The 17,612-nt window shown below is 45.4% G+C and overlaps 1 protein-coding gene across 2 annotated transcripts in view; it reads right to left on the reverse strand.

The window, feature by feature from the left end:
* PARD3B (par-3 family cell polarity regulator beta) overlaps positions 1 to 17,612 on the reverse strand; it is an 807,407-nt gene that overhangs the window by 162,050 nt on the left and 627,745 nt on the right. For both annotated transcript variants that reach the window (XM_068245009.1, XM_068245008.1), the window contains one exon: positions 416 to 512. In XM_068245009.1, coding sequence (XP_068101110.1) covers positions 416 to 512 — 97 coding nt within the window. The remainder of the gene's footprint in view (positions 1 to 415; positions 513 to 17,612) is intronic.

Here is a 17,612-nt window from a genome sequence, read left to right on the forward strand (position 1 = left end):
CATATAAACCACCAATTATCCAGAAGTGACCACAAAAAGTGGTCACTTCTGGATGATTGGTGCATAGAGCGTAATGGGTTTGACAGCTGATGACATGCCTGTCCAGTGTCCCATCCCATTACCCTCTATGCAAACTACAACATCCTTTTTTGTGGTCATTTCTGGATGACTGGTGGTGGTGACGTGTCTTCTTGCTATGTTTATTCCAATCACTGTGTCCTGTACAAGAATAATAAAAAACAAGAAAAGGGTATTCTCTCCTAAAGTCTTCCAATATTGAATATCATTATAGCAATATAAAAAACAAAAAAAAACCTTGGTTATGGTTTTACAAATATTCTCATGTTGTTTACAGTGGCAATCTAATATATTCACTTAAACTTGTATTAAACCTATCCATACATAAAATACATACCTAGATTTTGAGTGTTCCACAAGGATATGTTCTTTCGGATGTGGTGGCAAAGGGGGAGGAATATCTTCTTCCAAACTTTGATCATTAATGGCTAAAACTGTGAAAACAAAATCAGAAACACAATGTTATTGATCTTCTTTTGAAAAACATCACATGATTTATTTATCATTTAGTTCAAAAAGCACTCAATAGTGACTGGAAAGGAATGGTGGTCATAGGCAAGATGACTGTGGTAATTACAGAGATTAGAATCCTGGTCAAAAGAAACAGTGCACCTGAATCATGTAGGTCAATTAAAACTTTTATCCTATTGCATTTTAGTAAGAGGGCTTTTTGGTCCATTGTAGCCCCTTACACACTCCAATGTGTTCTGGTTCACCATGAGCTTGCTGGGTAGTCTGTAACTTTTATCCTAAACCACCCATAGGAAACAAAACTTCAACATTTAAAACTTGTCTAAAGTCACAGAATCCGAACCTGAATGATTAAACCCCAGAATGGACAAGTGCAATCATTCACTTTGCATCATGAGGCAACTGTGGGTTCATGTATCCATGTTGATTGTACTGTGAACCAGACAAAAATCACACGTACAGGGATATCAAGCTTCTAACAGTGACGTAAATGATGGATGTTTTCTTTATTTTCATTGCTATTTCTTAAATATAAGTTAAACGTTTTTTTTTAAATAGTTTTTATCTTCTCAATACATTTGTTGTTGAATTTGTCATATAGAATACCAAGAAAACAAGGGTGTAGAGGTTAGTTGTAAATACAAGTTGACATCGCAAAGGAGAGAAGAAAGGGACCAGATGGTCCAATGAGATTTGTACAAGTCATGCATATTAAAACGTGCATAATACTGGACTCATCACAAATCAAACAATAAATAAAGGAGAATAAACAGTATTGCACCAAGAGAGATTGCTGGAGCGATGGATAGTGAGATGCAAGCACATAAACCGTACAGAAGGAGTTGTTGGTAGGATAAGGTAAACTCATAAGGACTTCCAGTTCCTTATATCCAAATGATGATGGGTTAATGGCGAAATGGGTATTTTGAGTCAGGTGTTAAAACGGCATTAGCAATATCTTATCTTGTGGGTGATGAAGAATTAGTTTAACCACTTCACTACTTTGTTTTGTTTTCCCCTTCTGTACCAAAGCAATTTTTCCCTTTCAGCGCTCCTTCCATTCATTCGCCTATATCTTTATTACTACTTATCACAATGAAACAATCTATAGCTTGTTTTTTTTGCCACTAATTAGGCTTTCTTTGGGTGGTACATTTTGGTAAGAATTATTTTATTCTAAATGCATTTAATGGAAATAATAAGAAAAAAATGGAAACAAATTAATTATCTCATTTTTCGGCCATTATAGCTTTAAAATAAAATGTTCTACTGTGGATAAAACTCACACATTTTATTTGCCCATTTATGCCGGTAATTGCAACACTTAAAATATTTCCCTAGTGCAATGTATGGCGCCAATATTTTCCCCTCTAACGGGCGCAACAAATACCCGCGTGGGAGTGAGCGGCAGCCATTTGCCGCAACAGACGAATATCTACGACACTGAGCAGGAAATGAAGGCCTGCAGGACGTAGATATACTGTCTGTAATCACGTAAGTGGTTAATCTGGGGAGATGGAAGTTGGGTAATCTTTTGCTTGACTTTTATCTCATTAATTTTTGGGTTCTAGTTTTTTGCCTGCTTTGTAACTATCGGAATATGAGGTAAGATGTAGTCTGGAAGACCATTTGTCTTGGAACAAAAAGTCCCCACTTCCTACCATATTGTGAGTTTAGATATGTCTGGGATGTATTAAGGTCAAAATAATTTGTTATTTCTTGTTTAATTTGTGTTGCATAGTTAGGGGAGATGATAATTAAAGTGTTCATTCTCCATGGTCTGAACACTCCAGAAGTAGAGTTGAGTTGTAAGACTATGCTAACAGGAGCATGGTCAGACCAGGACCTAATGCCTATGCTTGAAGAAAAGTAAGTTAAGACAAACTTGTCAATTGTAGACGAGATATGATATACGGTAGAGAGGAAGGAATAGCTTCTGCCTGTATATCATATCTCGTCTAGAATTGTCAAATATGTATTTGCCTGTAGTTAGCTATTCGCCAGAAGTTGTAAAGCTCTGCTGATTTAAGGTCTTTCTTTAAAGTAGGGGGTGGGTAAGCGTCTCTGTACAGAGGAGTCCAGTCCAGGGTCAACCACACAATTGCCACAGAGGATTTTGCAACCTTGCTCGAAAGACAAGGTTTTCCTCAGGGTGGCATTAAAAAAAGGCCACTTGTTTAGCATTTGGAGCATATATATTAATGATCATAAATAGAGATGGCTCGAGCCTCCGATATTAGGTTTGCAATCCTGTGATCCTCGAACGTGAATTTCGGCAAAAGTTCAGGTTCACGCGAACTTCGCTAACTGCAAAAGACTTCAATGGGGAGGCGAACTAAATTACAAACATTTATGCTGGCCACAAAAGTGATGGTAATGATGTTTCAAGGGGTCTAACACCTGGAGGGGGGCATGGCGGATTTGACGCACAGCAACATTTTAAGGGCAGAAATCACATTGCATGCTAAATTGGAGGCCTAAAGTGCTTTAAAACATCTTGCATGTGTATGCATCAATCAACAACAACAACAACCACCAACATTTGTAAAGCGCCTTTCTCCCGTAGGACTCAAAGCGCATAAGCATGGCTCAGACCATCGTGGTACAGAGGAAGAATTTTATAAGTCCGGAAACGCCAGGCTAAACAGGTGGCTTTTCAGTCTGGATTTGAATAGCTCCAGGGATGGTGCTGTCTTTACTGGATGTGGCAGGGAGTTCCAAAGAGTAGGGGCAGCATGACAGAAGGCTCTGTCTCCAGATTTTTTGAGGTGCACTCTGGGAGTGACCAAGTTTATAGAACTTGCTGATCTGAGGTTGTGAGAGGTGTGGTGCAGCTTCAGCAAGTCCTTCATCTATCCAGATTGTGCAGGGATTTGAATGTCAGCAGTCCAATCTTGAAAAATATTCTCTATTCTACTGGTAGCCAATGCAGTGAGCGAAGGATCGGTGTAATGTGACAGTGGCGAGGCTGGCTTGTTAGTAATCTGGCAGCAGCAATCTGTACTAATTGCAGGCGACGCAGGTCCTTTTTGGGGAGGCATTGCAGTAGATCTGATAAAGGCATGAACTAGGGTTGGAAGATCCTCTGGGGGAATCAGATGTTTAATCTTTGCAATATTCTTAAGATGAAAGTAGGAAGATTTAACTACAGATGAAATTTGGTTTCTGAAACTCAATTCCCCATCGATTAGTACGCCATGGCTGCGCACAAGGTTGGAGCTATTTATGTCTGAATTCCCAATCCTGATTGGTGTTGCTTTAGGATAGAGCTGTTTTGATGGCGAGCACTTGCTTTGGACAAAAAGGACCTCAGTTTTGTCAGCATTCAGTTTCAACCAGTTATCATTCATCCATGCCTGTAGCTCAGCTAAGCAAGAGCTTATTTTTGGAGTAGGGTCTGTTCCACCAGGTTTGAAGGACAGGTATAGCTGTGTGTCATCGGCGTAGCAGTGGTACGTCAGGCCATGTCGTTGGATAAGTGTACCGAGTGGCAACATGTAGACTGCAAACAGCAGAGGGGATAGGATTGATCCTTGTGGCACTCGGAATTTTAGAGGTGCAGGTTTGGACATTATGGGTCCTAGGGATACTCTCTGTGTTCTGTCAGTCAGGAATGATCTGAACCACTGGAGGACTGATCCACTGATGCCACAGTTCTCCAGCAGTCTGTTAAGCAGGATTTCATGGTCAACTGTGTCAAAAGCCGCTGAGAGATCAGCAAGATTAGGATGGAGAATTCCCCTCTGTCCCTTGTCATGAGCAGATCTTGGATGAGGGCTGTTTCACAGCTGTGGTGTTTCTTAAAGCCAGATTGTAGAGGGTCCAGGATGTTGTTTACGGACAGCCTGGTTTCAAGTTGCAGATAGACAGCCTTTTCAATAACTTTATCTATGAAGGGGAGGTTGGAGACAGGTCTGTAGCTGCTCATTGCATCTGGATCCATGGAAAGTTTTTTAAGAAGGGGCTTGATGATTCCTTCTTTTAGAGAGGTAGGAAACCTCCCTGCTTGCAGAGAGCAATTTACTATTTTATGAAATGCTGGATCAAGCAGGTCAGGGCACTTCAGCATATGTTTAGTTGGTCCAGGGTCCAGGTCACGGGTTGTCTGGCGGAGGCGATGGAGGATGGCTGAGATCTCTTCCTCACTAATACTTTTGAAGTCAGTCCAGGGTGTTAGGTTGTTCTTGCAACTATTTCCAGGAGTTGAATAAGTCTTAGGTGCTGTAGACTGAATGAGAGACCGAAGAGAGGATACTTTGTCAGGTAGTGTAATTAGTGTACTTGCTTCACACTGACCGGCAAACTCACTGTGTAATGCACAGCAAACAGCTGTTTGTGTAGTGACGGCCGTGCTGGATTGGTGCGCACCATGGCGAGAGTGCAGGCGATAGAGGTTTTCAAGCCCATATGGCTGAGGTAGCTCAATGATAGAACAACAGTGACTGTCCAGCTGATCAAATTTGGTCTGTCAACAATGAAGCAACAACCTTATTATCTTGGGTGTGCCCCCCCCCCCCCCCCCGACACACTCATATAGCCAGCGGTCATTGCTTCATTGTGATACGCAAGCCCCTTCACTGCGGCAAAGTAACGATCACGAAGGGAAATTGACATATGTACACGCCTGTTATTTTGTTGTAGCAGCTGCAGTGCAGCCAGAAAAATTAGGCAGGCATGTACACACACCAGAAAAAATTGTTATTGGTTTTGTTAGCAATTCAGGAATCCGTCTGGAGTCCTGGACCCTGTTGGTGGTGGCTAGTGTTGGGCGAACATCTAGATGTTCGGGTTCGGGCCGAACAGGCCGAACATGGCCGCGATGTTCGGGTGTTCGACCCGAACTCCGAACATAATGGAAGTCAATGGGGACCCGAACTTTTGTGCTTTGTAAAGCCTCCTTATATGCTACATACCCCAAATTTACAGGGTATGTGCACCTTGGGAGTGGGTACAAGAGGAAAAAAAAATTTAGCAAAAAGAGCTTATAGTTTTTGAGAAAATCGATTTTAAAGTTTCAAAGGGAAAACTGTCTTTTAAATGCGGGAAATGTCTGTTTTCTTTGCACAGGTAACATGCTTTTTGTCGGCATGCAGTCATAAATGTAATACATATAAGAGGTTCCAGGAAAAGGGACCGGTAATGCTAACCCAGCAGCAGCACACGTGATGGAACAGGAGGAGGGTGGCGCAGGAGGAGAAGGCCACGCTTTGAGACACAACAACCCAGGCCTTGCATGAGGACAAGAAGCGTGCGGATAGCATGCTTTGTACCACCATGCAGTCATAAATGTAATAAAGATAAGTGGTTCAATAAACAGGGACCACGCGGCAACGCTAACCCAGCAGCAGCACACGTGATGGAACAGGAGGAGGCGCAGGAGGAGAAGGCCACGCTTTGTGAGACACAACAACCCAGGCCTTGCATGAGGACAAAAAGCGTGCGGATAGCATGCTTTGTACCGCCATGTAGTCATAAATGTAATAAAGATAAGAGGTTCAATAAACAGGGACCACGCGGCAACGCTAACCCAGCAGCAGCAGCAGCAGCAGCACACGTGATGGAACAGGAGGAGGCGCAGGAGGAGAAGGCCACGCTTTGTGAGACACAACAACCCAGGCCTTGCATGAGGACAAAAAGCGTGCGGATAGCATGCTTTGTACCGCCATGTAGTCATAAATGTAATAAAGATAAGAGGTTCAATAAACAGGGACCACGCGGCAACGCTAACCCAGCAGCAGCAGCAGCAGCAGCACACGTGATGGAACAGGAGGAGGCGCAGGAGGAGAAGGCCACGCTTTGTGAGACACAACAACCCAGGCCTTGCATGAGGACAAAAAGCGTGCGGATAGCATGCTTTGTACCGCCATGTAGTCATAAATGTAATAAAGATAAGAGGTTCAATAAACAGGGACCACGCGGCAACGGTAACCCAGCAGCAGCAGCAGCAGCACACGTGATGGAACAGGAGGAGGCGCAGGAGGAGAAGGCCACGCTTTGTGAGACACAACAACCCAGGCCTTGCCTGAGGACAAAAAGCGTGCGGATAGCATGCTTTGTACCGCCATGTAGTCATAAATGTAATAAAGATAAGAGGTTCAATAAACAGGGACCACGCGGCAACGGTAACCCAGCAGCAGCAGCAGCACACGTGATGGAACAGGAGGAGGCGCAGGAGGAGAAGGCCACGCTTTGTGAGACACAACAACCCAGGCCTTGCATGAGGACAAAAAGCGTGCGGATATAGCAGCAATGCTTTTTGCCGCCATGCAGTCATAAATGTAATACAGATGAGAGGTTCAATAAACAGGGACCGGAAACGCTAAACCATCCCAGATGTTCATCGGTCATGTTACTTGGTTGGGGTCCAGGAGTGTTGCGTAGTCGTTTCCAATCCAGGATTGATTCATTTTAATTTGAGTCAGACGGTCTGCATTTTCTGTGGAGAGGCGGATACGCCGATCTGTGATGATGCCTCCGGCAGCACTGAAACAGCGTTCCGACATAACGCTGGCTGCCGGGCAAGCCAGCACCTCTATTGCGTACATTGCCAGTTCGTGCCAGGTGTCTAGCTTCATGCCCGGTTTCAGGTCCAGCGGTGCCAGCCACAAATCCGTCTGTTCCTTTATTCCCCTCCAAATTTCCTCCCCTGTGTGCTGCTTATCCCCAAGGCAGATCAGCTTCAGCAACGCTTGCTGACGCATGCCAACAGCTGTGCTGCACTGCTTCCACGATCCTACTGCTGCTGGTGCTGGGTTAGCATTTCCGGATGAGGTACAGCTTTGAGATGCGTTGGAGGAGAAGGAGTCAGAGAGGTAGGTGCTGCTGTTGTTATCCAGCTGTTTGCGGCGTGGGCAACACCCGCGCCGTAGCAGGTGAGGAATCGCTGCCAGGCTCCACAAGGTTCACCCAGTGCGCGGTAAGGGAGATGTATCGACCCTGGCCGAACGCACTCGTCCAGGTGTCAGTGGTGAGGTGAACCTTGCAGGCAACGGCATTCTTCAAGCTTCGGGTTATTTAGCTGACCACGTGCTCATGCAACTCAGGCACTGCAGAGCGCGCAAAGTGGTAGCGGCTGGGAACCACGTAACGTGGGATGGCCACTGACATCATGCCCTTGAAGCTGTTTGTCTCCACCACTCGATATGGCAGCATTTCGCAGGCCAGAAGCTTGGCTATGCTGGCTGGCTGTTACTGCCACGGCCCGGGGGTCATTTGCTGGCAATTTCCTCTTGTGCTCAAACATCTCAGAAACAGACAACTCAACCGTAGCGCTGCACACCGAAGGGCTGTTGGTTGTTGTGTTTGATGAACACTGGGAGACCTCAAGAGCACTAGTCCGGAAAGTGACAGTGTCAGCATCGTCTGATGTTTGTGAATGTTGTGAACCACGCAATGGCTGGGCTACTGCTGCTGCTGAGGCGGGTCTGGTGGTGAGTCTGGTGAACCCAAGGGAGGCAGTGTTGCTGGTGGTACCCTGTCCTGCCGCGTTTGCCCACAGAGTGGGATGTTTGGATAGAATGTGGCGGCTCATGCTGGTGGTGGAGAGGTTGTTAATACTTTTCCCCCTGCTCAGGCGGGTCTTGCACACCTTGCAAATCGCCATGGTAACATCCTCAGTGCAGTCTTCAAAGAAAGCCCAGACTTTAACTGGCTGAGGACTCGGACCTCGTGCGTGATGTGCTGGTGCTGCTTAACCCACTGCTGGACGCTTGAGAGGTCATCCAAGTAATTATCTGGTCCTGTTCTTTTGGATCTGTGAGGGTTGTTGTCCTGGACAACATGGGCAGTATTGAGTGGGTTTTCTTGGGTGCTCCCCTGTGGCCTGTACGTGAACCGTCAGGGGAAACACCTCTTCCCTTGCCCCTCCCTCTTTCACCGGATTTCTTCCTCATTTCACTTATCCTTAAAGTACACGCTGACTGGCAGCAGTACAGTGGCAGTACAGAAATGCTATACAGTGGTGGGTGAGCGGTGTACCACTATTGTCAGCAGTGACACAGAGCACAATGCTATACAGTGGCGGGTGAGCGGTGTACTACTGTTCCCAGCAGACACAGAGTGGAAGTAAACACAATGCTATATAGTGTGGCTGAGCCGTGTACACAGAGTGGCATTAAACACAATGCTATATAGTCTGCTATATAGTCACCCCGAACAGGGTGATGTTCTGCAGAACCCGAACAGTGGCAAACACTGTTCGCCCAACACTACTGGGAGGGAACGCAGATTTTAGTACCTAAACACACGATACAACATGTTTTCCGGGGTCGGACTCTGAGGCACATACAGATGGTCCCGATCATCATCCTCATCATACAACTCTTCTCCTGAGTCTGACCCACCCACCACCTCTGCCACCCCAACATCCCCAGACACAGACCCCTCATCGTCCTCAACATTAACTTGGGATGCTGGCCTGAGCCAGACCTCCTCCTCCACATCAGGCCCCATCATCTCCTCAATGGCAGCCCTCATTAATCGCTCTGGCGACGGACTGATGGACACAACGTTCTCCTCCGGGGAGGGCTGCTGCTGACCACTGGCTGCTGGGGTGGATGTTATAGCTTGCGTGGGGCGTTGGCTGTTGCTGTTGTTGGGAGTGCTGCTCACAGCGGAGGTCTCTGGGGAACTCATGTTGAGCTCATATAGTGGTTGACGGTGAGTGGAGTATTACTGATCCCAGCAATATACACACTGACTGGCAGAGTACGCAATGCTATATAGTGTGGCTGAGCGGTGTACACAGAGTGGCAGTAAACACAATGCTATATAGTCTGGCTGAGCGAGCGGTGTACTACTGTTCCCAGCAGAATCAGAGTGGCAGTAAACAATGGTATATAGTCTGGCTGAGCGGTGTACATAGAGTGTCAGTAAACAATGGTATATAGTCTGGCTGAGCGAGCGGTGTACTACTGTTCCCAGCAGAATCAGAGTGGCAGTAAACAATGGTATATAGTCTGGCTGAGCGGTGTACATAGAGTGTCAGTAAACAATGGTATATAGTCTGGCTGAGCGAGCGGTGTACTACTGTTCCCAGCAGAATCAGAGTGGCAGTAAACAATGGTATATAGTCTGGCTGAGCGGTGTACACAGAGTGGCAGTAAACACAATGCTATATACTCTGGCTGAGCGAGCGGTGTACTACTGTTCCCAGCAGACACAGAACAGTAAACAGAATGCTATATAGTGTGGCTGAGCGAGCGGTGTACCACTATTCCCAGCAGACACAGAACAGTGAACAGAATGCTATATAGTGTGGCTGAGCGAGCGGTGTACCACTATTCCCAGCAGACACAGAACAGTGAACAGAATGCTATATAGTGTGGCTGAGCGAGCGGTGTACTACTGTTCCCAGCAGACACAGAACAGTACACAGAATGCTATATAGTGTGGCTGAACGAGCGGTGTACTACTGTTCCCAGCAGACACAGAACAGTACACAGAATGCTATATAGTGTGGCTGAACGAGCGGTGTACCACTATTCCAAGCAGACACAGAACAGTGAACAGAATGCTATATAGTGTGGCTGAGCGAGCGGTGTACCACTATTCCCAGCAGACACAGAGTGGCAGTAAACAGAATGCTATATAGTGTGGCTGAGCGAGGTACACAGAGTGGCAGTAAACAGAATGCTATATAGTGTGGCTGTGCAAGCGGTGTACTACTATTCCCAGCAGACACAGAGTGGCAGTAAACAGAATGCTATATAGTGTGGCTGAGCGAGGTACACAGAGTGGCAGTAAACAGAATGCTGAGCGAGCGGTGTACTACTATTCCCAGCAGCGACACACAATGACTGGGGGGGACCCTGGCTAGCGTGGCTGGAGCGCGAACTACCCTGCCTGCCTACCCAAAGCTAAACCCACAGACAAATGGCGGAGATATGACGTGGTTCGGGTATTTATTTACCCGAACCACGTGACAGTTCGGCCAATCAGAGCGCGTTCGGGTCCGAACCACGTGACCCGTTCGGCCAATCACAGCGCTAGCCGAACGTTCGGGGAACGTTCGGCCATGCGCTCTTAGTTCGGCCATATGGCCGAACGGTTTGGCCGAGCACCGTCAGGTGTTCGGCCGAACTCGAACATCACCCGAACAGGGTGATGTTCTGCAGAACCCGAACAGTGGCGAACACTGTTCGCCCAACACTAGTGGTGGCGGAGAAGGCAGTCAAGCGGCTGTGTGGAGACCGACTTAGTCTTGGGTCAAGCAGTCACATGGCATGCAGGCAGAGATGCTGTGTGCGGGGACTGACTTAGTCTTCGGGCGGGCAGTAGCCCTCCGGGTTCCATGCCTCATTCATTTTGATAAAGGTGAGGTACTGAGCACTTTTTTGACCTAGGCGACTTCTCTTCTCAGTGACAATGCCTCCAGCTGTGCTGAAGGTCCTTTCTGACAGGATGCTTGAGGCAGGGCAAGACAGAAGTTGAATGGCAAATTGTGACAGCTCTGGCCACAGGTCAAGCCTGCGCACCCAGTAGTCCATGGGTTAATCGCTATTGTCTACATCCGCAGTTAAGGCCAGGTAGTCGGCTACCTGCCGGGCCAGGCGTTGTTGGAGGGTGAATCCGGAAGGGCTAAGGCGAGGCGTAGGTGCACTGAACAGGTATACAGTGACTGGTATCAATACAATGTGCAGCTGTCACACACACAGTGTCAGGAACCTTGTGTTACCGCTATCTGCCTGCTGGTGGCGACATGGAGCAGGACTGTCATGGACTTCTATTATTCTACTAGCAGATGGCTCTAAGGACTTTGCATTGTCCTGAAACTCCACCATCCACCAGCAGGGGGCCTGTTAATTGCATTGTAAGAACTTGCAGTTCTTTGTCTGGCCTGTAGAGGCCTCTAATGGAACTCTCAACACCAGCTGTATCCTGTGTTTGCTATCACATGGACTATTTAAGGACTACTTCTTTCCCCTGCTAATTGCCAGAATTTTGAGCTCCCAGGTCTGAGTTTCTGGACATCCTGGTTTCTGATCCTTGCCCTGATCTCTGTTTATGCCTTCCTGTTGCCAAACCCTGTTACTTCTGTCTGAGACCTTCCTTCTTTCTAATCCCTGGTACCGTGCTTTTCTGATAAACTGTTGCTGACCTTGCTCTCCTGCTGACTCTGATATTCTGCCTAATCCCTTTTGTACTGCGATTGTGAATATATTTTCTGTATAGATTATTGTGCACTTAGATGGATAGATAGTCAGGTGTTGTATATATTTGTCACTGCTTCCTGGGTTATTTGTATATATTGTGTGCTGTGCATATGTTTGTATATTTGCATTTACGCTTGTATGTATGCATGCATTATTGCATTTGCAATAAATCATTATTTTTGCACCTTATTCCCTGGTTCCAGTGTCTGTATACTGCAAACTGTGGTCAAACCCTGTTCCTCCATTAAGGCTTGTGACACACAGATACCGTGAACAGGTATGCAGTGACGGTTATATAATATAACACTGCATGCTGTCACGCAGGTGCACTGAACAGGTATGCAGTGACTGGTATCAATACAATGTGCAGCTGTCACACACACAGGTACCGTGAACAGGTGCAGTGACTGGTATATAAGACTGCATGCTGCTGTCACGCAGGTGCAGTAAACACGAACAGGTATGCAGTGACTGGTATTACAAATGTGCAGCTGTCACACACACACAGGTACCGTGAAAAGGTAGTCACTGAATGTGCTGGGCCTTGCACAGTATAGCAATTAGCAAGGGCCAGCTGCCTGCGACTGACAGGGCTGTATATGCAAGTGTCAGTGGGCCACACACAAAAAAAAAACACATCAAAAGAACATTAGCTCTCAAAAGAGCTGTTTTGGGGTGCTTCTTAGCAATAAGTATCAGCAAGGAGCAAGCTAACAAGCCTAACAACAGCCTAACTAAGCTTTCCCTAATCCGTGCAGCAACCCCTCTCCCTTCTCTAATTACTGCAGCCACACCGAGTGAGATAATGGCCGAAGCAACTGCCTTATATAAGGTGGGGGGGCTTACGGAGGGAGTGCAGCCTGATTGGCTACCATGTGTCTGCTGACTGTTATATAGAGGGTCAAAATTTAGACTAATGATGTAGTATAGGGGGCAGTTCGAACTCGCATATAGTTCACGGTTCACAGCGAATGCGAACCTGCGATGTTCGCGCAAATCAGTTTGCCCGCTAACAGTTCGAGCCATCTTTAATCATAAACACCACGTTAAAAAAATTTGAGTACCATCCACCAGGATAAGCATGGCAGGCAATCAATTCAAAGGGCATTATGGGAAGGAGGGGTGGCGGATTATCTAAGCATATATACCAGTAAAGTGTGACTCCACACATAATATGTTCGTCTTTTCTTCTTTGATAGTCTCCAAAGAAGGTAGCATTTCCTGTCAGAGTTATGTCCTCTGAGATTAATAGAGTCATTTGGCACTCATTATGATAATAATCAAGCAGAATAGATCTAAAAGAAGGCATCCTGAGAAAAAAACAGTACATATGATCAAACAACAAAACTGTACATATAACTTGAGCCCAGCAGTGGTCTTAGCATGGGAAAGGGGAGGGGATGGGAAGAGAAGGGGGTGGGGAAACAAGGAAAACATTACTGCATATAATGCACAATATCAAGAACCAAAACCGTGTTTGACTAGGGATAGTAACAATCTGGCTACGTGGTCAAACTTTATGCACAGACAAGGAAAAATAGGAATTATATGCTGAATATGAAAATGTTTGATCCAGTGAAAAATAGAGACTTAACCATTTAGGGACAATGTAACGCATTAAAACGTCATGTTCGCCGCTATTAATGGCAACGTTTTAATAAGTTACATTGTAACTCTGCTGCTGTGTGCGCACGTCGGGTCCCGCGGCTTGGTGATTGGACCAGGGAATCACATGGTCCCTGGGCCAATCAAGTGCCAGTAACAAGGCAGATCATTGTTACAAGCCAGTAACAATGATCTGTCCTGTAGTGTCAGTAAACAAAGTTGCTTTCTCCCTCCCAGCTCATCTGTCACCTCAGACTGCTGTCAATCAGCATTCAGAGGTGACAGGAGCTGTGGGGGAGAAAGACTGTGATTGTGGTAGGATTTTTATATTTTTAAATAAAATTTTATCCCCATACTTTTTTATTAACCCCTTATCCTCCCCCTCCTTTGCCATTTACTGGTTTTCTGTTTTATTTTAGTACTTTTTAGTACTTCTTAGTACTTTTCTGTACTTTTTCACCCCTCTTTTACCCTTACTCTGATATTTCTATCTATACTTTCTATCTATATTCTTTCTTTTCATCTTCATAAAAAAAAAAAAAAATCTTTCTGTTATTGATCAATCGCTTGGTTGATCGATCGATCTGTCTGTCTGTCTGTCTATCCCATCCATCCCATCTATCTATCTATCTATCTATCTATCTATCTATCTATCTATCTATCTATCTATCTATCTATCTATCTATCTATCTATCTATCCATCTATCCCCTTTGCTTACTATGGCGAGGAGACTGTATTCTGTTGAGGAGGCAGCCGTCTACCTTCAGCAGAGCAGCAGCAGTGGGGACGATTCAGGGAGCGAATGGCACCCAACGAGCAGCAGCTCTGAGTCAGATTCTGACAGTTCAGAGAGCGTTGGGCAGCCGTCTCGCCGCTTCAGGAGGGATGATGAGTCCACTGTTCAGGGCCCTTCAGAATCCACCGCAGGGGGCTCGGTGGGTAGCACAGCTGCAGCTAGCAGCACAGGCCAGAGGGGAATCACTGTCCAGGGCCCTTCAGATGCCACCGCAGGGGGCTCAGTGGGTAGCACTGCTGCAGCTAGCAGCAGAGGCCGAAGGGGAGCCAGGCAAAGGCAGGTACGCCCACCGGTACCTGAGGACATAATTCGGGGCACCTGGTCACCCGCTAACCTTGTAGCACCCAACATCCCGCCTTTTACAGGGGCAAGCAAAATATTAGTGCCCACTGACAACTTCGGGCCTGCTGACTTCTTCCAGCTCTTTGTGGGTGATGATTTGCTGCAGCACATTGTAGAGCAAACCAATTTGTTTGCGCAGCAGTATATTGCCCAGAAGCCCACCTGCTATTTGGCTGAGAAATGGGAGCCCACCACCATACCTGAGCTAAAGGTGTTTCTGGCCCTAACACTACACATGGGCATACTCCAACAGCCAGAAATAAGACTGTACTGGTCTAAGGACTTTATGCACGCAACACCCCTGTTTGCAGCTTCCATGAGCAGGCAGCACTATGAGGCTCTTATGAAGTGCTTGCACTTTGCCGACAATTCGGACAATGTCCCCAAAGGTGATCCTGCCCATGACAAGCTTTTTAAGCTGAGGCCCATACTCACCCACCTCAGTACAAAATTTAGCAAGGTGTACACCCCTGAGAGAGAGGTTGCAGTGGATGAATTCCTCCTACCCTTCCATGGCAGATTAGGGATAAAACAATATATTCCAAGTAAGGCTGCCAAGTATGGGATAAAATTTTATAAACTATGTGAGAGCAGCACTGGCTACACATTCTTTTTTTCTGTATGAGGGCAAAGATAGCCATTTGCAACCAGCTGGGTGCCCACCATACATGCCAACCAGTGGGAAATTTGTGGTGGAACTAGCCAACCCACTCCTCCACCAAGGCTATCATGTGTACGTGGATAACTTCTACACCAGCATTCCCCTTTTCAAAGACTGGTGCCTGTGGGACAGTGAGGCCAAACCGCAAAGGCCTCCCACCACAGGTGGTTAATAAAAAATTATCCAAAGGGGAAACACACAGTCTCAGAAGAGGTGAGCTCCTGGCTATAAAATTCAGGGACAAGAGAGACGTCATGGTCCTGACTTCAATTCACAATGAAGAAGTGGTTCCTGTCACAACCTCCAGAGAGCGGATCGAGAAGCCAATGGCATTGGTCGACTACACAAAAAATATGGGTGTGGTGGATCTTGCGGACCAAATGCTCTCCTACTACTTTTTTTTTTTAAAAAGAGGTCCTGGTACAAAAAAATTTTTTTTTACCTCCTGCAGATGGCCATGCACAACGCATTTGTGCTTTATAAAAAGAAATGCCACGGTGACAGCTACCTCCCGTTTATGCGACAAGCTTTGAGATCGCTGATCAATGAAAGCGTAAACCTTATGGAGGAATTCAATCCAATGCAAATGGATGGAGCAGTTCGCCTAAGAGGAAAACATTTTCCTGCCCTGATCCCCCCGAACCCAATTAAGGCGAAGCCACAGAAGCGATGCCGGGTGTGCACCAAGCACAAGAGGCAGAAAGACAGCAGATACCACTGCCCAAAGTGCCCCTCACAGCCGGGACTCTGCGTTGTCGGCTGCTTTGAGGCATACCATACCCTCAGCAGCTATTAGACTTTTTATTTTATTTTATTTTTTTCTTCTTCATTACCCTAAATTTTCACTGGACTCTTTCCTCTCTACTTTTATTTGCCACTTACTGTCCCTCAAAGGAACTCACAATTACCACTAGTTAACATTACCACCTTTTTTGGGGGTGTGGGAGGAAACCCAAAAGCTTAGAGGAAACCCAAGACTCCTACAACTTGTAAATAGTTTTTTCCCATTTGGAGTTGCTGCTGCAAGGCGAGAGTGTTCGCCACAGGACTTTACTCTGCAGACCACCCCCCATCTTCTGACCACTGGCTTTCCTTGGCGTATGACCTCTGGCCTTTCTCCATCCTGCTAGACCTGCAATGGTGAGTTCCAATGTATCTGTCATTCATGTTATGGATAGTGATTTAGGCCTATTCTATTTGCAACTGAGTAGGCCTGAGTCTCTAGTTTTCAGAATGGTAACATTTGTGTCTTTTATTGAATGGTCTTACACTCCTGGGGCTTTGAGAAGAAAGAATTACATTGTTGCATTTGGTAAAAAAGGGCCTTAAAAAATACATTGGCGCTGCTCATGATTAACAGTGTATTATGTGGCCAAAACACTATCTGATGATGTGTATAGGGTATCATTTTAACCGTGACAAGCAAGAGTAGAGAATTTGGGGTGTTTGAGAGATTATGCATATGTCATTTGAATTGTTTTTTTGTGCCAAAGTAAATAAAAAACTGTAAAAAAAATACAATTTTCTAAGTTACGGTGCAATTTCAGCAAAACCGCAAAAGTGCAAATGTTACAAAATATGTATATTTGAGTAGGTCTGGTTCTCTAGTTTTCAGAATGGTATAATTTATGACCTACATCCAATGTTCTGAGACACCAGGGGTTTTGCTAGGAAAGAATGACTGTATTGTTTCTGGTGCAAAAAATGGCCTTGGAAAATACATTGGCGCTGCTTATGATTAACAGTGTATTATTTGGCCAAAACATTATCTGATGATGTGTATAGGGTATCATTTTAACCGTGACAAGCAAGAGAAGAGAATTTGGGGTGTTTGAGAGATTATGGATATGTCATTTGATTTTTGTTTTTTGGCAAACTGAATGAGAAGCAATAAAACTGTTATTTCCATATACTCTGTACCAAAATAAAACACTTGTAAAAAACACCAAAAGTGAAAGAATTGAAAACCAAATGCATAAATAGTTACCTTAGGAACTCAGCTTTTAAAATATGTATGCTATGAGGGTGAACTACTGTTATATTTGCAAATAAGGGCTTGATTTCATTGGTAGTATGCAATGAGAAAACAAAAAACACAACATAGGAAAAATACACCTTTATTTCCAAATAATATATTGTCACCATACTTTGCACTAGGGACATAATTTATATATTGTGATAACCAGGACAAATGGGCAGATAAAATGTGTGTGTTTTATGCACATTAGCAGTGTTTATTTTAAAACTATAGGGGATGAAAATGGAGAAATCGTGTATTTTTTAATTTTTTTCCTTGTTTTTCCCTTTAAAATGCATAAAAAGAAAAGGTATTACTGAAAATAAATATCGCCTCCAAAAAGCCTATTTAGCGGCAATGAAAACAAGGTATTGATCAATTTGCTGTGATACGTAGTGAAAAAGTTATTGGTGAATGAAAGGGAGGAGCGCTGAAAGGTGAAAATTGCTCTGGTCCGTTAGGGTAAAAACCCTTCGGGGTGAACTGGT

The sequence above is a fragment of the Hyperolius riggenbachi genome, chromosome 7, assembly GCF_040937935.1.
Source record: "Hyperolius riggenbachi isolate aHypRig1 chromosome 7, aHypRig1.pri, whole genome shotgun sequence".
NCBI lineage: Eukaryota > Metazoa > Chordata > Amphibia > Anura > Hyperoliidae > Hyperolius > Hyperolius riggenbachi.